Source organism: Mus caroli, unplaced genomic scaffold (genome assembly GCF_978045245.1).
Source record: "Mus caroli unplaced genomic scaffold, Mus_caroli_1 scaffold_10, whole genome shotgun sequence".
NCBI classification, from domain to species: domain Eukaryota; kingdom Metazoa; phylum Chordata; class Mammalia; order Rodentia; family Muridae; genus Mus; species Mus caroli.
The window spans coordinates 83,102,574-83,129,965 of NW_028227265.1; the positions used below are offsets into that span (position 1 = coordinate 83,102,574).

The 27,392-nt window shown below is 42.4% G+C and overlaps 1 protein-coding gene across 6 annotated transcripts in view; it reads left to right on the forward strand.

Annotated features, from left to right (window-relative positions):
• The window catches only part of Stox2 (storkhead box 2), a 235,392-nt gene extending 223,961 nt beyond the window's left edge, over nt 1-11,431 (forward strand). For 5 of the 6 annotated variants that reach the window (XM_029480538.2, XM_085843961.1, XM_085843962.1 and 2 more), the window contains one exon: nt 1,777-5,519. In XM_029480538.2, coding sequence (XP_029336398.1) covers nt 1,777-1,972 — 196 coding nt within the window. In that variant the 3' untranslated portion in view covers nt 1,973-5,519. Of the gene's footprint in view, nt 1-1,776; nt 5,520-11,408 lie in introns of those variants that run through there. The other variant, XR_015048652.1, reaches the window with a different exon arrangement.
• The last annotated feature ends 15,961 nt before the right edge of the window (nt 11,432-27,392 follow it).

Sequence of the window (27,392 nt, forward strand, 5' to 3'; positions counted from 1 at the left end):
ACTCTTAAGTAGGTAAGTCACAGCACAGTTCTCCCATTCTAGACATGATGAAGTTAGGTGCTGTTAAGAGTTATTACCAGTGAGATGGCTTAGTGTGTAAAAGACACTTGCCACCAAACCTGACACCTCAGGCTGATCCTAGGATCCATATGGTGGAAGACCAGAAAGGACTTCCACAAGTTGTCCTTTGATCTTTGAAGATGTATCATGGTGTGCTCACGCACATGCATACCCACCCACCCACCCACCCACATTTTATTTTTAAGTGGCTATCATGATTAAAAGTGCAGTGAATGGACTGTATCTTAAAATCTTGGGGATGCAACATCTTTGCCCTTCATCCTTCCTCCACTGACCCCACACCTCAGTCACAGCTCTGGAAAACTACTGATGGATTTTTCTAGGGAAAGAGGTCAGGCAGGTAAGTAGATAAGCCAAGTGCCTTGTATCCTAAGTGGCATTTTGGTGTATTCTTTAGATGTGCCCATGCTATCAGAGGCTGAACAGAAGAACTTGACTTAGCTCTTGAAGCACATTGATCCACTACATCCAAAAGGAAAATATTGGGGGTTTTGTTGTTTGTTTGATCGTCAGTGTACATACTGCTATTTGAACAATTAATTCTTGGCTTCTTGATGATGCAAAAACTCAAATTGCTAAAGGATCAGGGTTAGATACCCAGTTGGAATTTGCTGCTAAGGAAGGAGATAGTGTCTAGACCATGGTTGTTGATCTGATAACTAAGTTTAGCTAGCTTAGACTAGGTGTGGAAATAACTCTTCAAATATGTTTTGAGCTTTGAATCGTGCCAGTGGGATGGGTATTTTGAGAACAATTCTGATTGCTTTGTTCTAGGTAAGTAGGTAAAAAGCTTTAGAGTCACTTTGAGAACCTTGAATATAGAACCTTCCTCCTCCCTTTCAGCCCAGTGGTGTGATCTGCCTCCCGAGTGCTGGGATTAAAGGCGTGAGCCACCACGCCCGGCTCCAGCCAAGCGATCTTATTTCTGCTGTTGTCCGGCACTTTTCAAACATGGATGTTTTAAATCTCCTATAGCAGTGAAATCAATTCAAATATTTCTGATTTAGAAATCTTAAATGGAAATAATGAAATTTTAAAATCACCTCATCCTTAAGAAATAAAAATATTTTTCTCAAAGGGAGTCAGGAATGAATTGCAGCTTCACAAAGAAATGAGAGAGGGGAGATAAAATGTTCTTTATGTGAACACACAACTATGTTTTCACTGAAGTGGTAAAATAGAGACAGAGGTAGAAAGTATTTACAAATAGTTTCATTCCTATTTGTGTGGCAAAGTCAGCTAGTGTCATGTTTGAAGTCCATCTGCCAAGTTAACATCTAATTAAAAGCATATCGAAGGAATGGAATCTTTTAGTACAATTACAGATCTTTTTCAAGAGCCATGATGTCTGTGCATTCCCAACTTTTGCTGAAATCATCACATAGGCATGTGTGTTCATTGCCAGTGTGGTAGGCATCTCTCACATCACCTTTTGAAAATAAAGAACAGGGGAAAACATTTCAAACCACATTTCGTAGTCAGAAACCAGGTGAGCTGCAGTTCATATCTCACATGAGTCTCAGAGCCCAGGCTGGATGAACACAGTCAGATAATCATGGAGATGCACATTGATATGACATCACGAACCAACAGAGGAAGTCCATTAGCCCCATCACTTGGTCTTCCTTCAGGGGCTCAACAAATAATTGTTTATATTCAAAGCCAAACCAAAACCAACCCTTTTTACTCTTCTAGCACTCGGGAGAGCCTGGCTTCCAACACATCAAGCATTGTTGAAAGCAACCGCCGTCAGAATCCTGCTTTGAGTCCAGCCCATGGCGGGGCTGGTCCAACCTTCAACTTCCGCGCCAGTACGGATCCCCCGACCAGCGAAGCTGAGAAATTACAGAAACCTTCCAACTGCTTGCAAGCTTCTGTTACTAGTGTATGATTGTCCTTCTGCCTCAGATCTTCTGTCTCATCCGATACAGCAACGTTTACGACGATTGGGCCTGATGTTTACATCTCTGCAAAGACAAACATCTCAAGCACAGGTTGGGGGTTACTTGAGCTGTGCTGCTAAGTAGGCTAGGGCAAAAAAAAAAAAATCTTCATTTTGGAGTATTGCTTTTCACATGTATGGCTCTGTAGCAACCGAATAGCAGTAGGGGAGATGTACACACGTCTGCTCCCGCGTCACTAACTGTATCTGAGCACACATAGGAAAGTCTACACACTGTAAGTGGAACATGCATTTTTCAATGTCATACAGTTGCCAATTTCCATTCTGAAATGCCACAGAGTTGTGTTGCTCCCAGCTGGCCTATAGGGAATGGGGCCATGGAACTAATTCTTGATAGCCCCGCCTCCCTCAAAAAAAAAAAAAAAGCCGCCACAAAATGTAAATGTAGGGGTGTCCATTGTGGAAAAGAAAATCAATGCCAAACTGGGCAGAAGGGACCCCAGCCCTTTGTGTGTGAGTCCTTTAAAGTACCAGTCATTTTTCACTGTGAGTTTTCACGACACTCTTGCGGGAGGAGCCCATGGGAGTGGGTCAGAGGTCCCGATGGATGGACGTAGTTAGAGTGTTTGTTTTCGCTCTTTTCCAGCTCACTGATGCTTGTCTTGAGTATTTTTTTTTTAACCTTCCCTAATCACAGACCGGAATATAGGCCTTTGAAGTGGACAAAGGAAGGGAAATGCAGTCTCACGGAGGAGGGCGGGGACACAGCACTGAGTGCTGGAGGAGGAGGGTGCATGGATGACCCGGAGGGATGAATCAGATACTGGAGCGGGATGCCTGCCTCCTTGAGACACTTAGGATGAGCGAGCTTACTATACTAGATACAGTGATTAGTTTGTTGGGAAACAAAATGTTCTTTATGGTACAAATGAAGAATGTGGCCTGAGGGTGTTATTCTTTCTAATGGAAGGGACATAAATCTATTTTATGTAGTTTTAAATAGAATGCCTAAATTAGGCTGTGGGAGATGATTTTTAGTGGTTGTAGGAAAGAGCAAATTTAGGGAGAGTTGAACTTCAGGCCTTTTATTCCTGGGAAGATATCTATAGAGACAAACATTTAAAGTAATTTTTGATTAGAAATATACATGGGCCCTTATAATGGACAGTGGAGTGTCCTCATTCTGCTGGTGTGGTATATTCTTAATTTGTACTCCCCTAAAATGTATCAGAATGACAATTATGCATTCATGAACTATGCCAGAGTAATGTTTACAGATACTTTGTAACAATGTCAGGAGGCGCGTTCCGTTCCGGGGGATTGTGTGGCAGTACCCTCATCTTTTACAGTGGTTTCTCCACACTCTGGTTTATGACGCTGTGCTCAGTATCAAAAGGCTTGGCAGGAGGGGGCCCACTAACCATTCCTCTTCAGTCCTACAGGAAAGGCGCTTCTGCCAAAGTCCCTGTTTCCTGAGAAGCACTGCATACATCTGTAGGTACTGGAAATCCATCTGCACCAGGGTTAGGTCTGATCCCAGGAACATGACCAGAGATAAAGTTATATTCACTTTAGTGTCAGATGAGTTTTGGAGCCATATACCATAATGAATTCATAACTAAATGACTTAAAATCAATATAAAATATTTTCCCTCAAGATTCCGGTAACGAGCATGTTTGTGAGCTACTTCTTTTTCTGTCATATGAAGTAGGTGGAAACACATATACTCATTTTTGGTCTGCTATTTGGAAGTTGTGTTGGGTCAAACTGGGCTCCTTAAGTTTGGTATACATTTCTTTTTTGTGCTTATTGTAATGAAGCTTAAGCAAGATTCTCAATATACCGCTACATCATTGAAATGCTTAAGGCAATTGGCTTTGAATCTCATACTTCACTTCCTCCCAGGCAGGCCTCGGTTGTCCGGAAACACACTGTTTATCTTATCGCTTAAGTCATGTCCAGAAAGAGCAACCATGTATCTTGTATACTTTGTAGTCTGTTTGCTTAAGGAGCCATATACCATATGATTCCTAGATCTGGTCTAAATTAATCCCCCACCCCACCCCCAAAGAAAAAAAACCAACCTGCTCTGAAACTTTTGGCATACTCAAGTCATAAATAATAGGACCATTCAAACAATACATTAGTCTCTGATTGACCCTCTGAACGTAGCCATTGGAAGAACCGAGTGCCCTGTGAACAGGAGAGGACGTAACTACGTTTAAGTGAAGCTTTAAAATACGAATTTTTGATAGTTCACAAGAAACAGGTTTACAGAAGGTGTTATTCAAACAAAATGTGTACACTATTCGCCTAATCATTATGGAGTACATGATTTAAAAATAAATAAACAAAAGAACCTCCCTTAGACCAGCAGCCATTAGCATAGCAAGATGGGCTTTAAAGATGATATACCACACAAACAGACATGCCGTGGAGAAACACTCCTGTGAGAATCTAACCTGGATTCTTGAATAGAGGAAGCACTGGTGGTGGGAAGCACATGGCAGATAGGATATGCGCATGTGTCTAAGATGGTCTCATCAAGATGGTGAGACTCTTGACTCTCACAGCCTCAGGCTGAGGCCCTCTCTGGGCTTTGCCACGATTATTCTCCACTGGAACCACAGCTTTGTGTTCCATGACGGCATGTCTAGTTTTTAGAGTTTATCAACGGAAAAGTTTACAAAACTGAGTCTGGTTGAATCTCTGTGAGGCATTCAACTTTAAAGGGTCAACACATCTGTCGGCATTTTGCACACTTATATATTATTATGATACAACATATTACTTTATGGTAATTTTTATTTTTTACATATAACTACCTCCATGAATCTGATGAAATGGCAGCCACGGTGTGTTAAAGTGTGTTCTTAAGACAAAAAAGCAATGTTTCAAACGCGTTTCAACAGTAGGCCATGGTGTTGCGTGTGTGTCGGTGACTTACCCATTGGACTCATGACTTTTTCGTTGCCATGGTTTTCTTTCACAACATCCTTTGGCTTCCAACTATAAGCCTGTTGTTCCCCTTTCTCTCTCCCTTCTCCCCCATGAAAGCACATTTGATTTGTTACAAATGAATGAACATTTTAAAATTACTGTCTTCCCCGCTTCTCCACTTCTGCTATTGAGAGAGAGAAAGAGAGAGAGAGAGAGAGAGAGAGAGAGAGAGAGAGAGAGAGAGAGAAAGTCCTCTTTGGCAAAGAGCCACTTGGTAAACATTTAGGAAGTTATTAATTCCTATAGAAATTGAATTGGATTGCTACCCCCCCCCCCATAAGAAAAGACATGAGAAATTTGAACTGCCAACTTTGAAGCACTTTGGGCCTCTCTGCTTTTATCATACGCTACCCTATGGAGCCCAAACTTCCTTCTTATTAAAAGAACTGTGCCGTGCATTCTGGGATGTCTGTTAAGCAATTTATCTACCGTTTTATATATCTTACACATCTCAGGAGACCTTAATGAGTGCAAAAATAGGATGTGTGCACACCCAATAGGGAAAACCAATAGGAAAGAAGAAATGAGAGCAACCAGGTAGAAATAAGAAATGCCTGTGTTTTTTATGTTGGGGAATTCACATTCAGGAAACACAAATGGAAAGGGAATGTGGAGGAGCAGTGATTTAAACACCAGCTGTTCCTAAATGTCTCTTTCTGAAACTGTTACAATGGACAATGAAATTCTATTGCAGCTGCCACCAAGACAGGAAGGGGGTGGGGGTGGGGGGTGTACCTAGAAGAACATCCTTCCTCTTTTAGGTTAAGATAGCTTTGTACAGTCCTACCTAGGATTAATCACTTGTCACCACAAAGTGTACTTGAAGGCAAAGCTTGTGGCGACAGTGATGGGCACAGTTCTCACCAGACCATTTGGGAGAGGTAGCATTCTGAGCTTGCGCTAACAACCAGCGACTGGTAAAGTTCCGCAGCTCAACTGGGCATCTCAAAGTGCTTCTGAAGCGTTAGCCGCACAATGGCAGAGCAGGTCCTGTGGGTCACACGTATGCTTGACAGGAGCAGACAAACGGTGTGACTCAAGATCCCCCAGAAACACAGTGGCAGCTCTCTCTCTCTCTCTCTCTCTCTCTCTCTCTCTCTCTCTCTCTCTCTCTGTCTGTCTCTCTTTCTCTCTGTCTCTCTGTCTCTCTCTCTCCCCCTCTCTCCCAGTGACCTATTTTCTATCTGTTTGATAGGCCATGGTGAGACATCACTAAAATGCTATTTTTATGATGTGTGCTAATAAAGAAAACAAATGCAGCTTGACACCTTGTCCATTTCATTCAAAGAGGTGTTTGGAATCCCAGCACCTCAGCACCCCTTTACTGGTATTGAGTTAGGAAGTGCGAGATGAACAAGTCCACACCAATACCACTGTCGTCAAAGGCCAGTCCAGACATCCACCTTTGTTTACAGTTTCTCATTGGGTTCCTGTCATTTCTGTGATAACCCCATCTTCAGGAACATTGGCTGCTCCAGGCAGTGGAAGGTGCTGAAACAGTTTTTTTTTTTTAAGTTTTTCTTTAAAATATTTATCAAGCACTCCTCACAGTGCTCAGCTACATACCATCCACTAAACTATATCAAGCCCTGCTTTGTAGGATCTGGGAAGCTGATCCAATTCCAAGAGTTTTGTCAAATTATGAGATAGAAGGTCTTTGACATCTGCTTTCTCCTTTCCCACAGACCAGTCCCACACCCAACTAGCAGTGTAGCGCAGACCACAGTAGACACAAGGAGTGGTGCTTCCTTCCCCACCCCCAACTTCCCCACCCCCCACCCCCACCCCCGCCATTGTCAAACCCATCCAATAACGTCCTGTGAGCGAGGGACTCCTTGGCCCGTGTTTAAGGCTTGGGGAAATTAGAAACAAGAAAAATGAATGCAAAAGCCATGGGAGGCATTGTTTTTCTTTGGGCTAGTTAAACATGGCGGAAAGGGATTGCTATTGTCCGAGCTTTGCCAAGAAATACAAAAGAATCAGCTGTCACCTCATCCTTCTCGAAGAAGGTTTTAGAGTATTAATGATACAAGTGATATTTTCTCATGGAGTTTTCCTTAGGATACATTTCATGAATTATACACAGGGAGACATTTTATTAGTAGATCTCATGTGTTTGCAGAAGGTACTGGCTTCTCCCTGATTGATATCCGTCCCCTTGGCTTGCGCCAGCAATGCAGAGGGGCTCCGTGGTGACGGCTTCTATGATCCATATGCCTGTGTCTTTATTATTGTTGTTCACAGGCTTAATGGTTGCAAAATTTAGAATTCGGCAAAGCTCCAGGGGAAACTAGCGGTCTTGTGATTGTATGCAGGCAGTCAGAGGCCTTTAACGGCTCATTGCTGGCTTCACTTGTGAGCACACGCACCCGTCCGACTAGGAAAAGGGTATTTCCGAGTGAGGTACCAATGGCTCTGGAAAGGCAGAAATGGAAGGTTAGAGCCAGGCTGGTCCTTGTGCACCTGCCTACCTCCCTGTCCAAAGGCTGACCTTGGTACCCCCCATTCCCCTACTCTTGCCCCAAAAGAGGTACCACATCTGAGACCTGAGCTCCCCTCCAATCCCAGTCCTCTCCAGCTCCGGGACCTTCATCCTATAGAACATTCTAGACAGCCCTGACTTCCTTTCCTCTGAGAGTTACCCTCTCTGCCTCCTTGTCTCCTCCTCCCACCTAGATACCTATTCCACCACCACTGTTTCCACATTGGAAGAACAGAATACTGTGTAGTATTGTGCACGCATGCCAGTTAGGAGTAGAGCTCCCCTAGAGTCACCTTCATGTCAGTGTCAACAGGTACAAATGTAAAGTCCTTAGAGCAGTGACACCTGTACTCTCTGGAAGAGAATTCAGTTTGACCCTCCGAGTTCCAAGGGATCATGGCTCTGTAGGTGTCTTTCTCTGCGTGGCTGACTGTGACGATTACATTAGGGTCAATGAGCTAAGAAGTACACGTGGGATTCACTATGTTAGGAAGGAGTTTTGCAGCCAAGACTGCCTTGAATAAAAAATGTTTTTGCACTGAAAAAAAAAAAAAAAACTTTAAATGACTTGGTCTCTGGTTGCTGTAAAGGTCATCCAAGATGGATGTTCTGTTTATATTGTATAGTATTTCATAAGAAATAACTGCAGTTCATGAAACGTCTTCCCTACTGTTACTGATTTCTAACAGCACATTTGTAACATGGTTTTTATCGTGTCCGTGTACCATATTGTAAATGATGATTCCTTGTCATCCTTAGTACAATAAGTTAAAAGGAAAAAAAAAAGGACAGGGATTTTTGTAAGTCTATATTTGAAAGTCCCTCCATATGGTAATATTGTGTTCATGTTGTATATGTAGTGTTGTGTGAAATATCCATTTTGGATTGTGTTACTTTTTAAGATATTAAATAACATTTGGTTATATGTGTAAGTGGATTTTTTTTTCTTTTTTTTTTGGTACTCGAGAGATAAATTATTTAGAGGAGGCCAGTTTCCCTCTCTGATTAATGTGAGTTTGGTAACAGTTCTGTTGCACATTTTTTTTTTATTACAGTTTTTAAACTGAAAACCAAACATGGAGTTCCTGTATCAAAGTTCTTTCCCTGTGGACTTGGAGAAGATCACATTCGGGGGTGGTTTTAACACAGGACAGTGGTTAGAGCTGCGTGTGGTCCCATTTTGTATGAAATTATAGAGCAACATGGTTATTTGCGGGGGGCGAATTTCTCTTATAAAACCACTCATTTAAAAACTGGTGACATGAGTTAAATGTCCTTCAGGTAACTCCTGTGACGTTTGTCCATGTCGTCAGGGACGTTTGTCCATGTCGTCAGGGACGTTTGTCCATGTTGTCAGAAGGGAAGGAAGAATGCTTACGTGTTTGTTCGGTGGTCTTCAGCATCTAGCTGTGGATTTAACATAGAATCTAACAGCATTCCAACAACCGGGGAACGAAAAGAATTTTTCTTTTTAACTGTGCCTAGAGTTGAGATGACTCAATAGAGAACTTGTTGTGTAAACGTGATCCCCAGCACCCACATAAACTCAGGGTGCGGAGGTGCTCCTCTATACTGAGGCTGGATCCCTGGAGTTTACTGGCCAGCAGTCTGGCCAGACTCTTGAACACAGGGTTAAATGAGAGTCTTTCTTGAAAAAATATGGTAGAGAGGGACTGAGAAAGACACCTTACATCAACTTTTTAAGTCTCCATATACACACATGTCCGCGTGCACATGTGTGCTCACACATGGAGACATACATGCATCCCCCACACACATAAATGAAGTTGTGTCTGTATTAAACATGCATGCATGCATAGACTCCTTCCTTGTCAAATCTCCATAAGCAATAAACCATAATATTCTCTCACCACATTTGCATTCCAGTAGGTATTGTAGTCATCAAGATATGGTTTAAAACTCGTCATCTTTAGATTTGCTTTGGATACATGTGAACACTAGAGGATTTTCTGTTACAGTTGAGGGTTTGAGTATCCATGGGGATCCTGGAGCCAATTCCCTGGAGCTGGAATGGATGCCTTTAGATTCTTTTGAGTCCCCTTGGTGACAGGTCCCCTCCTTGGTGATGGGTCTTTGTGGAATAAAGTTCATCTCCTGAAACTAAAAGTGATACTCTGTCAAATGAACAACTAAACTAAGAAACAGCCTATAAAACCCCAAACACTAGACTTCCACAGTGGAAACCAATTTCCTTGGAAAAAGCATAGACCTAACATAGACTTCCATCCCCATCTCATGCCTCAAAACGCTCCTGTGGCCGCCTGCATCGACAGGCTTGAAACGGGAGCAACAAAATGTGGCTTATCCCTGAAAGTCATCACTTTGAGCTCCTCGAATTAACTCAGAGGACAAGATCATTGTCTGAGGCAAGTTTTGGAAGTCTATGTTAGGTCTATGCTTTTTCCAAGGAAAAAGTTCATAAACGTCTTTTCATTCTAAAGGAAACAGCATGGCTTTAACTTCTTTTTAGAGTGGGGAGACTTTTTTTTTTATTCTCCATAGAAAAAGTCCAAGTGGAATATAAGTGCCTCCTACCCCATTGGCTGCTGTGAAATAGAGAAACACCGAATAATAAAAAGGAGTTATTTGCCTGACTTTCATAACTTATTTAACTGGGAAATCTTAGCCCTACTCTGGGAATACTTGGCTTTACTGATAGGCCTATTTTCAGGCCCAGTGGCTCCAGACTCTTTCTGTCAAACCAGTGGTTCATCTTGTAACCCTTGGGACAGTGTATGGTGATGTCTGCACATTGCACATGGCCTTAGGCAGTGAGGAAAATCAAGTTTTTTACACTCAGGAGAAGCAGGGTAGAGTTATTGATGCATCTTGAAAGAATCACAACAGGAGGATCTTGAGGCCTGAGATATGCCTCCGACAGATATGAAAAGCGAGACGGAGTTAGTTGAGATCCATAAAGGCAAAAGTGACTCTGTAGTTTCCTTCTTGGGCATATCTAAGAGTTTAGGGCCGGACCTAATGCCCCCAAAGTGGGTGAACAGCCTCAGGTTTAGCCTCAGCTCAATAACAAGGCTGAGCATTTTAGGTGGCTACTTTAGCCTCCAGGTTTCATAAAACAAGTGCCGTTTTGGTCACACCCCCTCATGGTTTCCTTGTTTTTCTCTATGGCAAAATTGCACACGTTATTTTCTATTACCTCAGATTTCTTTGACTTTATTAGACTGCCTAAAGACATTTTTTGTGATCTTTGTTTTGTGACGGAACCTTCCCCTAATGAATAAAGATTTCAAGGGACCAATCAATCACTTGGCTAGAAGGAGGAGGGACTTCCGGGTCAGAGAGTGAAAGAGGGGAGGCAGGAGAAAGGTAAGGCCTTTTGGACAGGAGAGAGCACCAGGCACAATGTAGGGAGCCGGAGCCTCCCAGTTGTGCTATTTAAACTTGACCATGGGTCTAGAGATGGCTCAGCAGGTTATGACCTTTGTCACTAATCCTGATGACCTGAGTTTGATCCCTGAAACCCTCACAGGAGAGAACTGACCAACCACTGCAAATTGCCCGCTGACCTTAACACACGTAATGTGCACACACACACATTCAAATACATGAAAAACATGTCTAAGACTGTTTTTAAAGATTTACTTGGTGGTGGTGGTGGTAGTGGTGGTGGTGGTGGTGGTGGTGGTGGTGGTGGTGTGTGTGTGTGTATACCAGTGTGCATGTTACTATAATGGCCAGAATAAGCATCAGCTACCCCTGGACCCAGACTTGTAGCTGATTGCCCGCTGTCTAACATGGGTCCTAGGAACTGAACTCAGGTCTCTTAGATGAGCAGGAAGCACTCTCCAGATCCTCAAAATGTTTTTAACAGAAAAAAAATTTTTGATGTTAATTTGTGACTGGTCTAAATTATTTCTAACCACAATGGAACTGTTATAGTTTAAAATTCCTGTTCACAGTGCCTTCGCCCAAGTCCACGGACCTCGGATCTACCATCTTATTTCTGCTCACCTTTGTGTTAAGAGCTTTTTAACTGCCAGCTCTTCTATGGGAATCATGGATCTATGTTCACTGGGGGTTAGATAACTAACCAGCAGTGTGCAAGTATGTCTAGAGAGGTATGTGAATAGATTACCGATAAGTAATTGCAGTAAACCAAACAGATTCCTTTAAAAGTATGTTTAGCAAACGTACTCACTGACAGTCCATATGTGTGTGTATATGATGCACTGCAGCCTTATCCCGTGCTCTTGCTCCTCCCACCCTTGCCCATCCCCCTTCTCCCTGGAAGTATCTCATTTTCATGCTTTTCTGTTGGGTTTTGTTTTGTGACCCAGCCCTAAACAGGACATTTCTATCACTCCCTTTAAGGCAGCAGTTCTCAAAATCATGGGTTATGACCCCTTTGGGGTGAGGGTCACATCTCAGACCTACCATGTATATCAGGTATCTACCATGTATATCAGATATTTACAGTGTGAATCAGAACATTAGCAACAGAAGGAGCAATGATTGGGGGGTCACCACAACATAAGGGACTGTATTAAAGTGTCACAGCATTAGGAAGGTTGGGAGCCACTGCTCTAAGGCTTAGGGAACATTGGGGAAGAGAGGGCAGAATGCGCAGGCCCAGGAGGAGTGGGGAGACGGTGCTGGATTGCTGACTTAGGGATATAACAAGGCTGTTGGAATCACGAATGCACAGCTCCTGCGCTTGCCTGCACTGGGCCTGCACAAGCCTGGGCCTGTGGGTATTCAGTCAGAGACATTCTTAACAAATTGCAAAATCACAAAAAGTGTATTCTTATATTTATTTGCATTTCAAGTTTTCAAGAGGAAGGAATTATTTTTCCATTAGAAAATTTTCCTTTCTTCTCTCCTTCCCTCCCTCCCTCCTTGCCTTTTCTGTGAACCCCTTCATTTCCTCATCTTACCTTCACTTCTTTCCTGCCTTCTTTATTCTATCATCTATTTGTCTATCATCTATCTATCATCTATCTAACAATCATTTATCTATCATCTATCTATCATCTATCTACTAATCATTTATCTGTCTATCATCTATTATCTATCTTCTATCATTTATATACCAATCATTATCAATCTCTCTCTCTCTCTCTCTCTATATATATATATATATATATAAAATCTATTTGCCAATCATTTATCTGTCTGCTATCTATCTATCTATCTATCTATCTATCTATCTATCTATCTATCTATCATTTATCTGTCTATCTATCATCTGTCTGTCTATCATCTACCTATTTATCATCTCTATCTACCTGTCTGTCTATATCTATCTACCTATCGTATACTTATCTATCATCTTTCTATCTATCTATCTATCAATCTATCTATCTATCTATCTATCTATCTATCTTGTAGCAACTATTATCTGTTTATCATTGATCAGTCTATCATCTCTGTTTTTTGCCTGTAAATGGCAGTGAAACAAAAGATGCCTGTAGGACCGACTCTCTGAAACATGTGTCACCTTGGGAAATTATTCTGTACTTTTCAAGTATCTGTGGTCCAAGGCAGTATCTTCCATTCTTTGCCCCAACATCAGTATGGAACTTTCTCTTTCTCAACAATGAAGTAATGACTCTGTGGTCATCTTGTGGAGGGAATCACCAGTCTCCAGGCACAGCTCAACATCATAGCCTCCTCCTCCTCCATGTTTTCAGCCTCTGCATCTCTATGTTTCTATGTATCTCCATGTTCAGATCACAGGCCATGCCTTTCATGGGGGCAGCACATGTGTGATGGACCAGAACACTTCAAATAGCCTGGAGAAGACAAGGGTTTCTTTTCCATGCTTAGGCCTTCATAGGATATTGAAGTCAGCTCCTGTGAAGCCTCTGAGATGAATATCAAAGAGTCAGTGTCAGACCAGGCAAATTAAAAAAGTTTCTATAATAAGAACCAACCTTGGAGATAATTATCCCTTCCAAGTCTCCTTCTGTCATTAAAAACAGCCCAATGAGGTAGATCTGGGAGGCTCCTGGGGGACCAAATAAGAAGTCAGGCAAATGGGCTTGATAGAGGACCTGTTTTCCAACTGTCTTGTTTTCTTGTGAGTTGAGGGAACTATAAACAATTAGGAGAGACTTCCCTGAGCTCAACACGCAGGAGACTCTAGAATGTTTTAGAGCAAAGCACCAAAAAAATAATAAATAAACCTTTTACTTTATAACAGTTTAAGCTCATAGAATTGCAAAAGAATTACAGAAAGTCCTTCCTTGTCCTGTATCCAGTTTCCCTGTTAACTACATCTCATTTTAATATGGTACATTGGTCACTCTTAATGAATCAGCACTAATTATTTTTTAATGATTGCTATTAAAGTTGATCTTTAAAACTATTTTACTATGCTTATTTAGTGGTGTGTGTGTGTGTGTGTGTGTGTGTGTGTGTGTGTGTGTGTGTGTGCAGAGCAGAAGGCAACTTGCAAGAACAGTTTCCTTTCTTCCATACGTGAGTTCTGCAGATTGAACCCACGTCAAGCTTGGCAGGAAGCACCTTCACCCAGGGAGCCATCTTGCTGGCCTTTGAGTGGTATAAACTGAGGTGCATAGTTCATTCGCATTTCCTTACTTTGGACTTACTATAATTTTTCTGTTCCAGGAGCCTGTCAAGGACTCCATATTAAATTCCTTTGCATGTATCCTTTGTTCTAAGGCGTATTCCCTTCCTTCCTTTCCCTTCGCCCCCTGTGTATGTATGTATGTATGTATGTATGTATGTATGTATGTATGTATGTATACACACACACACCCTTTTGCCAAGAAGGAAAGCACTATGCCAAGTTGAGTACTATAGCAGGAGGTAATAAGCCCCGACCTCATCCTCCATGTTTCCAGCCTCTGCGACTCTCTGTTTCTATATGTCTCCAGGTTCAGATCATAGGCCATGCCTTTCACGGGGGGCGGGAGGAGGAGGGTGAGGGTGGGGGGCTCTGAGCACGCTTCTCTCCTTCCAAGCCGATCAAAGCATGGTCTTGTAAAATACGTGTAGTTTCCAACCCCGTGCTCTCGGTTTTGTTTTTGTTTTAACCTTAGAGACGAACGCCGTTTACCCTTTCACCCTCTGCAGAAATTGTTCCCACCACTTTCCTACCGTGACTCTGTTTGGAGAAGGGTCTCCCTTCATCCTGCTTTTTTTCAATGCCCCTCTGAGCCACGAAAGCTTTGGGGGGATTCACTGTGCAAGAAGTGGAATCAGCGTGCTGTCTGTAAGGGGAACTTGGAGCGTGTAGAACACAGTCTCATAGGCAGCTGCTTAACAACGAAACCTTTGGAAATGTGTTCGCTGCAGAGGGCTATCTTTTGGCTTCATTCATTTTCCTTATCACCAAAGAAAGCTGGAGTGGGAGAGCTGGCCCTCGCAATGTCATAAAGTTGTTAAAAGATTAGAAGATGAAAGGGGAATCTCTGGCCTTTCTTGGGAAAAACTAGGGTCCCTTGGCTTCGGACACAGGGTATAGTTTTTCCATGCAGTCTTGGAGAGTGGGGGAAGGGACAGGGGCAATGCAACCTAGGCAGGGGGCATATTAAGATAAATGGAGACTTTCTGGGGATGTGGTTTAGTTGGTAGAGCACTTTGCATCAAACACCCACAAATCCCACTTTCAATCCCCAGCACCACATATACGAGGTCTGTAATCCAATAGCACGGATGCAGAGGCATTCAGATGCTAAGTCATCTTCAGCTACACAACTGGTTCACCCAGGGCTATGCGAGCCTCTGCCTTACAAAAATAAGGTAAAAGAAAAGTGAAGAAAACCCACAGAGCCAGCTGTTTCAGAGAAGCTGTTGACGGGTGGAAGGGACCAGTGTTTCTTAGTGGATCATACAGACCATTTGTTGCGAGGGGGAGGGGGCAGGGAGCGGAGAATCTAATGTTCTGTGCACTTGGGTACTTAGATGGGGCGGGCGGGGGAGGGGGGCTTCCCCGGTGGTTGGAGTATTTATGAACACAGGCACTGTGTGCTTCCTCTTAGCTGTATCTTCCATCTAACCGGCATCTGACAATTGTTTACTTCCACAGAAGTATAACAGAAATTTATTTTCTCTCTCTTGATTTAACCCCTCCCCTCTCAGCCACGTGTTTCTCTTTCTGTTTCTTGTCATCTCTCCTCCTGATCTCCTTCTCTTTCTCTTCAAGCATCTGTGGGAGTTTGGCCATCAGCTAATATTTCACCTTAATGTTGCCATTTCTCTCCTTACATTGCACATGTTTCAAACAAATCCTTGAATCTGATTTCCTGATAACATTTTTCCTACCATCCTACAATAGTTGTACCATGTATGTATGTGTGTGTCTGTGTCTGTGTGTGTCTCTGTGTGTATGTCTCACTAGCTGACTAGTCTGTGTCTGTGTGTGTCTCTGTGTGTATGTCTCACTAGCTGACTTTGTAGCTGTAATGTGGAGATTTTCAGAGATTAACTGGGGAGTTCAACTATTGTAAATCACTTGCAGTTACTCTCTGATATTCAGGTTAACTAAAATTCAATTGCTTTTTTTCTAATTAAAAAGCTGCCACCTCTATTTAGGACTTGCTCTAGTATGCTGTCAGAGATCTCCCAACACTTCAGCTTACCTGAGCTTTTGGGATTAGAGTGTTTAGAGCCATTACCAGAAAGGCCATTTTATGTGACCCCTGGTTTCAGACACAATAGTTATTGTCCTACTCTGAGCTTGGTTTTCAGGTCAAGGGACAGTGTCTACAATGACAAGTTCCCTGGGGGAGACCAGATCCCTGACTGATACTTGGAAGAGAGAATCCATACCTCGTCAAAGTCTTACATCCAAGGAAGCAGATCTCCTGGGTTTAGTTGTTGGCATGCTCCAATTTTCTACTCTAAGCATGTTCATTTTACAGCCAGAAGACCATGGACAAAGAAAACGTTGAAGAATAGGAGGTAATGACAGAAGGAAGCATAGGGAGAGGCTGAAGTCCAGAGTGAGTATATTGTTGTCATGAGCAAGACCATGTTAAGGACCCCTGCTCTGTGTCTACATGTTGACAGTCTGTGCAAAAATCAGCAACACTGCACAACGACACTGCTCCCCTGCATAGGCCCCTTATCAAGACTGCCTCATGCCTTTTCCTGTGCTGTACATGATAGACAAGCTGGGTTTCTGGGTTGTGTAGTAGGGACCCTCCACCAGAGTGGGCAAAACCCACCAGATCCCAGATTATCCGTATATATCCCTGTCATTTCTTTTTTCCAGCATCATCCCTGTCAGGTTTCCAAGACCAAGAGCGTGATGTGGCCAGGAAGGCCACAGGTGATGATGGGTGAGCATCTTATTGAATGTCCTCAAGCCCCACAGCATTTCCCTTGGTGAGTCTTGCCTTCTCCACAGATGTTCTGGGTGCCTCACCCTGGTGAAGGCTGAATTGGCTTTTCTTAAGTACAAAAAGGCTTACTGCAAGCTCGGTGGTATATTGGATTGTAATCACAGCTACTTGGGAGGCTGAGGCAGAGGGATTCCTGGAGTTGGGGCTAATCTGTGAGCCACAGGTCCTGTTGAGAAACCCTGTGTCAGACAGCTGCTGAGGAACACCTGAGATTGACTTCTGGGTTCCACATTCATTCACACACACATACACACATGTATACATGTATGGACACACAAAAGCACAGTAAAAAGAATCCTAACTTGTAGCTCATTCAAGAATTTCTGAACGAGGTAGAGAGAAATAGACTAGACTGAAAATAAGTATATTTCTTCTTTTAGAAAAGAAAAAGTGACTGTGTATGAAAGACAACCATTTAAAACCAGTATAAACCAGTAGATGCTCTCTTGTTATTTCTTTTTAGTGTTTTTTAAATTTATTTTCTTATTTATCCATTTGATAAAGGGATTGGTATTGGCTCAGGATCCCCAAGACCATGTTCTCAGCACAAGGGAGATTTATTTGACCCAGAGGGACAGAAGACAGGGAATAAGAGACAAAGACAAGAGATGGAGGATGAGGAAGAAGGGGAAAGGAACAAGAGAGGGGGAAGAGGGACATTTAATTTGTCCCAGAGGACAAAAGACTGCCTCTGGATAGAGAGGTAACACATAGGAAAATGGCAGCCGATAATGGTAAAGGGGAAACGACATGTTAGGCTGAGGCATTTCATTTTAATTAAACATGTTAATTAGGTGAGCCAAGGAGAGCTTTGGATTGCTGGACTTCAGTATTTTGATAGCTGGACCTTGGTAGTCAGCCTCCTCAAGGAGAAGGAAGTTGTCAAATAAAAGAATAAACCTTAGGGGATAGCTTTAGGGATGTAACTGAACACTTTTTAGCAAGGCAGAGGGGATAGGGGAGAAGGCCTGCCAAAGCTGTGTTTGCCTTGCTTGGATTGTCTAGAGTCCATTTATCTGATGTGGAAGGTCTCTCTCCATGTTGTCCACTCTGGCTTTGAGCTTTGAGACTGTGAGTTCCAGCCATTCTCATGCTTCAGTCATGTGAGAAGCTTAAGCTACAGGTGTGTGACATGGTGCCAAAGTCTTTTTAGTTTTTACTTTAATGCTTAAACTTCTTTTCCTAATTACTTGTCACAGCTAACTCATCTCCCCTCAGAGTCCATATGAAAATCTTCCAGCCGTCTTCACACACCTGCAAGGCCTGGCGCTGGGAACTGAACCTGGATCCTCTGAGAAAGCAGTAGGGATTTGGAGTGCTAAGACATTTCTCTAGCCACAGTAAGAATTGTTTCTAAGAGTTTTCCACAGACATTTGAAGAACAATCACTGGAAATCATGTGAGTGTTTCATGCCTTGCCTACAGCTATAGTTGCTGCTCCAGCCCCACCTTTAATTATTTCCCCAACTTTCATGGCCCACCTACCTTCGAATATGTGTCTAACTGGATTTTTAAAGTCCCAGAGGTTGGGATCACTTTCCAATCATATCCCTTCACAGATGCTAACAGCGTGCTTGGTTCTAGGTTAATGCTCCTGCTGTATTCATTTGGGCTAGGGATGTAGCTCAGTAGTAGAACACTTGGCCAGGATGGATGAGGCCCTGGATTTGTTTCCCAGTACTACAAAGGGACAGCAAGCAAACAAACAACTGTGTTCTTTCTTCTCGATGTTAATGAGATCACTAACTAACAACGGTAGCCGTTTGCAGTTCTATTGGACCACCAGAGAGCATCACTCACAAAGTAACTACATCGGAAGAAAGAAGACGCCAAATGGATTTGTATGACTTCTGAGATACCTGCAGCCATGCGCTAAGTCACTGTGCCATTGTCACAAAGGTGAAGATATTGTGATCTTATCATTGTGTATGTATAACCTGATATGACTAAAGCAAAATTGCACCTGAGCCCTCAACCACATGTCTCTAATTTCTACCCATCTTGGTACACCCTCCTCCTCAGGTCTCTTGTCTACTCTTGGAACATTGACATGATTCCTTCCTTCCTTCCTTCCTTCCTTCCTTCCTTCCTTCCTTCCTTCCTTCCTTCCTTCCTTCTTTCCTTCCTTCCTGTGTGTGGGTTCCTCTTTCTTTCCCATTCTCCCATTTTCCAATAAAGTAATTCAGTATCTTAATGTCCAGACTTCCTCCCTACATTTCTGAATGGACATCTTCATTTCTTTCAAAACTGTTCTTCCAAGTAAACCTCATATTTTCCCCATAAGCACCAAATCTTCTTCCCATGACCCTAGTCTCACCGATGATTTTATTGACAATCTCATTGTCAAAGCCACATGCCTAGAAGTGAACACCTTCTGCTTCCCACACCCCATGGACTCCATTACCAGGCTGTGTTCTCTAACCTCCTAGTTCTCTCCTGAATGTGTCTGCTTGTTTTTTTTTTTTTTTTTTTTTTTTTTTTTTTTTTTCAGGACAGAGTCTTTCTACATAGCCCTGGCTGCCCTGGAACTCACTTTGTAGACTAAGCTGGCCTTGAACTCATAGAGATCAGCCTTCCTCTGTCTCCTGAATGCTGGGCTTGCCTCTGTTTTTATTTTATCTGGGGCATCTTTCTAAAAGAGACTGTCAGGAAAGGGAGTGTGATGGTTTGTATATGCTCTGCTCAGGGCGTGGCACTGAAAGAGGGTATGGCCCTGTTGGAATGGGTGTGGCCTAGTTGGATTAGGTGTGTCACTGAGGGTGTGGGCTTTAAGACCTTAATCCTAGCTTCCTGGAAGCCAGTATTCTGCTAGCAGCCTTCAGGTGAACATCTAGAACTCTTAGCTCCTCCTGTACCATGTGTGCCTGGATGCTGCCATGATTCCTGCCTTGAGGATAATGGCCTGAACCTCTGAACCTGTAAGCCAGACTCAATTAAATGTTGTCCTTTTAAGAGTTGCCTTTGGTCATGGTGTCTGTTCATAGCAGTAAAGCCCTCACTAAGACAGGGAGGTAGCAGCAGTGGAGAGGGGTGTGTCAGTGAAAACACAATATAGTGATGTGTATATAGGAAGTGCCAATGAGCCCATCCCTTTGTGAGCTCACTTAGACAGTGTGGGTAAGGCATGCGCTTTAGCATAATCAGGATCACCATGAATTCTACTAGAGCAGCAAACAAGAATAAGGTTTCAAATTTTTAAATGTAGCATCTACTCACTTTCACCAAGAATAGCAAAGTCAGAACTTTAAATTTTTCTCACTAGCAGATATTAATGACACACAATAGGTTTTGTTATACTTTCAGATATGTATGTAATATATTTGATCACGTGTAGACCCCAGTAACCTCCCACTGACTCCTTTTCTCTTCCCAGCTGGTCCCCTGCTTCTACTTGCAGAAGTTTGTATGTTTTTAGGCAACAACATATCCTTGTTGGTTTTTTTTGTCTGTATTATATTCTTGGGATCTATCTATCTATCTATCTATCTATCTATCTATCTATCTATCTATCTACATATATATATATATATTATATGTCATATCTAAGAATATAATTTTATTCTGGAATTTCATAGTCCTGTTGTTAAATTATTAGCCACTCGGATCACTTTCCATTGAGTTCTGGATGCTCTGGCATGCTCCAGAGCACACGTGAAAATGCACAGATTCAGGGAGTGTAGACAAAGGGGGAAGGGGCCAGGGCACTGCTCGAGGCAGAAGTAAACTTCCAACATACCCGTTATGATACCTGTGCTTCACTGAGACCAGAGCTCCTATTAAAGACTGGTGCTTGGTTTTTTACACGATACCTGAAAATTACAGGTAAGCAGACCAGAAAACAAGAGCGAGCCATTCCTGTGTCAATCAAAGATGACCAAGTATGTCCATTTCTTTGATCAGTTTCACATACTTTAGAGCAAAATTAGGACCACAAAGTCCAAACTCTCCTGAGACCCACGTCTCCCCCACACCCATCTTCAACATTTCCTGTGATTGATTGAAAGTATTCTTTCTGACACAGGATTCTCAGTGGCTGCCTAGCTATGCCCTTCTCGACCACTTTCCTTCCAGGTTTCAACACTGGGTTTTTCTTCAAGCATCCCCTGGTGTTGAATTTTTCTTCAACCTACATTGCCAGAAAATAAGAATGCACTCTAGAATTAGAATTGCTTTGTAAAATGTTGTCCATGTGCAGAAGACTTTTTAAACATGTTGTCAAAGTACCCAGAATAATTTGTAGTGTTCACCTATATTCTTACCAACAACTAAGATTTTCTACCAGACCATAAGATCATTTTCATATTGGTATTTTACCAGTTGTATCCATTGACTGACTATTGGCTCTTGAAGGCTAAGCTGCTGTATACTGCGAAACATTATTCTGAGTGTTGATTATTTACCCATGAAGATACCATATCTTTCATTAAGTTTTAATAAACTAGGATTATAACAAAATATTTCTTGACTTTTGTACTTCTGAAAGTACCATGGGAAAGTGAACAAAGAATTTCTGGTTATAGATATTTTGAGACAATTTAATTTTTCTTATATTTTTGTTTTGATCTCAGCAGCCAGAAACAGCATATTCAAATTTAAAACTGTTTCTACATTTTCATTCTAAAAGGTTCAAACAAAGTGTGATTTGGTACCCAGTGTGCCAGGGAGGCATTGACAGCACAACCCTTTCATCCTGTCTGTGTGGCTTGAGTGAAGGTCTCTCTACTTCCCACGAAGATGCAGCCTCTCATGCAATCTGCTTTTTATTTGAGCCCCAAATGAAACATTGCAGACGACTTGACAGTGTTCTTCCCTGTCAGTTACATTCAATTCCCAGGGTGCAACAGGATTTTCAGTCTTTCTTCTTCTTCTTCTTTTCTCATTTGTCCATAATGAAGAAATTTATTATGTAATTCATGTGTGTACTTGAACCGAGGAGAGCTTTTTATTTGACATTTTCTTTCACAGTGATGATTGGGTTGCAAGGTATTTAGCATGCACCAGCTTATAAATGTACTTCCTTGTGAAAAGGTGGTTGTCAAAAAAAAAAAAAAAAAAAAAAAAAAAAAAAAAGCTCTATCCTCTCCCAGCTGCTCTGGTTCCCAGGCTATTCATAAAGAGCCTGTCCCCTGCAGAAAGCTATTCTTGGTTTATTAACAGACAACAGAAAATGAAAACCCCACAGGAGGACATTAAAACACGGTTCTCAGAGTTTTGAGTGCAGCCTTGTAATGGGGTGCACTTTTACTGAACCAGAAATTGTTAGTAATAAAAGAATATTGGGGGAAAATGTTTAGGTTTCCAAAGAATTCTAGAACTTAGAGGAGCAGTCTGGCTTTGCCGTTAGAGGTTAATAGCTGAGACTCTATCATCAGCTGCAGTAAAATGGAAGTCTTAGTTATCTTGCTCCCAATAAACAGTTACTGTTTTGAACTCATGAAAGATGGAGACCATGGGTTTTTTTCCTGTAATTTAAAATAACAGATGAATTTCTTGGCAATAACCAAATGATTGCACTTTCAAAATCTTGTAAATATTTTTTTATAAGTCATCGAAATGAACAGATCACTTATTTCGACTGCCTTTTTGACATAGACCCATCTTTTCTGTAGACATGGGAAATAAATATTATTGTTCTTGATAACAATGCTGATGTTGCTCCAGACTGTTCATCATGTGTGTGCCATCCCTTACAGCAAGCTGAACTTGGAGCTCTTGTCTGTCCAAATCATTCCAGATTGTCCCCAAGATATTTTGAGACCGAGGTGAATTAGAGATGATCATACCATGGTCTCGAGCTTTTCATCAGTTCTGACTTGTGACTGTCCACTTAGTTTCTGCCAGGCTTCAACTACATGATAGTCTTCATTATATTGGACTCTTTTAAATGACGAGCAATCACTGATGTCTACAGACGAGAATCTCACTCATTCTTGCTTGAGTCTGGAGGATGACCTCACCCTAGCTGCCAGAGGCTCCAAGGACATGGGATACTGCTTAGTTGATTGTGTTCAGGAGACAACGGGAGTTTGTTTTCTTGCTGCTTGAATAGTCCCTGGAAAGATGGATGCATGTTTATCTGGAGAGCAATAGTACCAAGAACTCCTATCTTGACATCGCAAGGAAATATTTCTCTCCCATTTCTGCCTTCTCTCTTCTGACACAATAAATTGAAAAAACCTGCTTCCCTTTGGTGGGCATATAGAGTGTCTCCATGTTTGATTAATGCTTGGAAATCAGCCCTTCACTGATACAGCAAAAGTCATATGATGGGTCCCAGATGTTTCTACGAATCTGTCAATCCCAGACATAATAGATTACATCAGAGAAAACAGGACAGAACTTAATATTCTCCTTCTTCCCCTCCTCTCTCTCCCCATCTTCTTTTTGTCTTCTCTCCCTTATTTCCCTCCCCTTCTAAGTTGGTCAGACATCACATTTTACGGAGTAAGTCACCACACAGTTTAGTAACTACAACTGACTTTCAAGCAAGACCTTGACAGGGTAGAACTATTTCAGGTAACATAAACTTGGGCCATGCTAGAAGTGGGAACCCAGACACTAGCAGAGGGGTAAGATTAGGAGCATCTTAACGAGTCTCCCTTGGCTCAAGTTGCTTTCAATAAATTCACTTGAAATGTCCATATGACATTGGTCAGACCCAGTTTCAACGTGAGTCTGTGAGCTGTGTCAACACCATTGTCATTTGCTCTTCTGGACATTGAAGTGCCTTGGTGTTATTTGTCATATATCTGAACATTTGTGTCCAGGAGACTTGAGAATTCAAGAGGAAATCTTTTCTTCACCCTTGTTGGTACCTTCCTCACCCCCCTCCTTAAATCATGTCTGGCCTTCTTTCTTAAGCTTCTTTTCAGGTATACTCACAGAGTTAGTTCTGAGCAGTATAAATTCATGTCCATCACAGTGGAGAAAGCATGGTGGAAGGATCAGGAGGCAACTGGTCAACCTGAATCGACAGTCAAGAAGCAGCGAGGGTAATCTACTCTTCACAAATTAGAGATAATGATGGGCAAGAGGAATTCATCACCTGACTTCAAAGAAATCCTAAGGTTGTGGACAGCATTTGGTCCTACTAGTGTGAAGCTGAGAGAAGGATAATAGCAGGCTATGAATCTGTCCTGTGTGTGTGCATGTGTGTGTATGTGTGTATGCATGTGTATGTGCCATGTGTGTGCATGTATGTGTACATGTGTCTGTGTGTATGGTATGTCTGCATGTGTGTATGCATGTGTGTGTTTCTGTGTGTATGGGGTGTTTGTGTGCATGTGTGTGTGTGTGTGCCATATGTGTGTATGATGTGTGTGCATGTCTGTGTGTATATGGGATGTGCATGTTTGTGTGCATATGTGTATGTCTGCGTGTATGATGTGTGTGGTTGGTGTGTATGTATGTATGTATGTATGTATGTATGTATGTGTATATGGTGTGTGTACATGTTGTGTGTATGGTATGTTTGTGTGCATGTGTGTCTGTGTGTATGGTGTATGCATGTGTGTATGTGTGTGTTTCTGCTGTAGCACATTGACTGACAGTTAAGCATTCCTATGTGGCTGATTTCTGGCTCTCCCCCAGACCCTGCTTAGTACTGTGGATCTGGGTTAGACAGCAGCACAGCACAGTAGCTCTGGAATCTGTCTGTTTGAAGCCTACACTACAGTGTCTGGGGGTGTCCATGTACCATTAGATTCCACAGAACTCCTTATGGTGTGTAGGAGGCAGAATAGATTGCTGAACTTGCTATGACCATGGAGCTTAGAAAAATCCTTTTCTGATGGCAAATACTGTCTCATTGCACCTAAGCCTCTGACCCACCGAAAAATGCTTGAATTGATAGTTCCCAATTAAAGGTGAAACCTGAGAGAGAACTGGGTGCATTCTAGAGCTAAACACTAATATCCTACTCCGGGTTTTCACCTAGCTATAAGAATCTGGGACATGACGTCCATATTTGAGTGAGCCCCATGGAGGAATTGGGGCTCAGGCAAGAAGGGAGAAGCAGAAGAAGATTCTCTCAACATTAGCCATTCATTCTGTTCATGGTTTAACCCTGCAAGGATCATGAATGATGGGGACAAGAAAATAAGTTTCTTTTTGAACATCCTTGCAGTGTTGGGGAAGATTTGAGTAATTCCTTGGTCCACTCCCCGTTCCAGAGTATGATATGCATGGGCACCTCCCACTGAGAGCTCTGTCCTGGCTACGACTTTGAATCACTTTGAATAACTCTGGGCACACTCTAAAGACAACTGAAGGTAGTCAGCAAGGCCCCCCTTTCCAGAAAAGGATATTTGCACTCGGAAGCCGGCTGCACTTCCCAAGATCATTTGACTAAAAGACAACAGACAGAGGTCAGACATGAATCATCTTACCCCAAAGCCTGTGTGTCTGTGACAGTGCAGCACAGCAGAAAGCCTCCCCACAGCATTTAACTATCTTACTGAATAGGGAAGAGAGGTCACTCCACCTTCTGTGGCGCACACCATGCTAAAGTGAGGGTCTAATAGACTGTGAGCTCAGATTAGTACCCACAGTGTTGCTTACCAAAGACAGACTTTTGAACAAGACAGACCCCACAGGGCATGCTGAGTATGTGAGTCTGATTCCGAGACATCAAGAAGACAATTCCGAATAACACTTGCCAGGCTTTGCCTGATTATAGAAATAATACCCAATCACAGAGAGGAAAGAGCCACAGGTAAACATAAGGGGAAAAATGAAAACCCCTGGAAGACGGATGCTATGGTGCAGATACTTTCAATCTTATAATTGTATATCTGTAGGTTTTTAAATAAAATCAAGCTAACATTATATACATATATAACATTATGTATATTATTTTTATATGACAGGTATACTTAAAAATTCGATTATTTCTGGCCAAGTGTGAGTGACTTTGTAGAACTCAGACCATCTCTTCTTACATCACCATATCCCCACAGGAAGGGTTTCTTTTCCTCTCGTGTTCAGGGCTCTGCTTAAGTGGGGCTAGCATGCTGTTCGTTTTGGGTTGGTTCTGGCATACAGTACAGAACCATCTGTAAAGCTGACAAGCTCAGAGACTTGTCTCCTTTGTCAGTTTGTCACCGGGAGTTTGCCATGAGGCCTCAGTGGTGGTGGGGGAGCAGCTTTCTGGGCTTGTGAGCCTTTTGCTTACTGCTTCTTAATGTCTGGAAGAGCTGCTAGATATCCACCTGCGTGTATCGTCTTTCTGTAATGGTTGAGCCCTTCTTGGAGTTTACAGCTTTATGGTCAAATAGGTGAGATAACACCCTATTTCTGACCAGTAAGTGGGCATCACCAGCTTTTCTGTGCACAGTGATTATCTACCAGGATCTGGTGGCTAGCCAGGATTTATTATCCTCAGATGAAAGACGAGGCACTGCTAGAAGCATTATTTTTCCCATAAATTTTAAAGGTATTTAGCTAGTTTTTACTCACATTTTATTGTGGTATATATGTACATATATGTGTATATTACAGTTGCCACTCTGAATCACCTAAATATGTACATTATCAGTCCATCTATAGTCTTAGATAACCATCTGCCACACTCATTTCAGAACAGAAAATCTATACATTAAATGGCAATTCACCCTTCTCCCTCCATAGCACACACCATCCCACTTTATGTCTCTAGATTTAAATGCAAGAACGGAACCCTAGGGTGTCATTCTGTGAAAAGCTAATTTCACGAAACACAGTGTCCTCCAGGTTCCTCCAAGCCGTAGCCTGTGTCAGAACGCCTTCCTTTTTGAAGGATGTGTCATATTCTGTTGGATATGTGCACTTCACTTTGCCATCTTAGTTGTCTGCTGATGGGCACAGGTTGCTTCCATTTCTGGATATCTTGCGTGAAGGTGTCCTGAGTATGGGTAAACACATGTTTCTTCATGACTCTACTCTCCGTTCTTTGGATTTGATAGCAGAAGTGAGGAGCAGCCATACCGGTTTCTGCATTGACTAAACCCATTTTACGTTCTCACCAGAGCGTACACAAAGATTCCAGTTTTTCCCTATCCTTCTCAAACCTTGTTTTCTGTTGTCATGAGAGTAGACACTCATGTGGGGGTGGACAGAGTATATCACCATCATTTCTAATGTTCTTTCTTTTACAGGGCTAGAGATCAAAACTAGGGCCTTGTGTATGATAGGCAAGCACGCCTCCACCGAACTGTGTCCTCAGTTTTTGTTACAGTTCTGGTGTCCCAGACCATCTCAGACTCCCTGTATAGATAACCGATTATGACTTGTTAGACCATCTGGTCCTCCCTCCCAGCTGTGATTACAGGTTTATGTGCTACTGGGGGATGGGACTCAGGGCTCTGTGTATGCTGGGCAAGCACGCCTCCACCTGAACTACATGCCCCGTACCATATTTGCACTTTTTTGTTTTGAGGAAAAAGATCTACCCAAGTCTTTTACTCCTTTGTGGTTGTTTGAATAGGTTCTCCTCCATAGATTCTTGTGTTTGAATGGTTGGCCCACGGGGAATGGCACTACTAGGAGGTGTGGCCTTCTTGGAAGAAGTGTGTCACTTTGAGATCCGCATGCTCA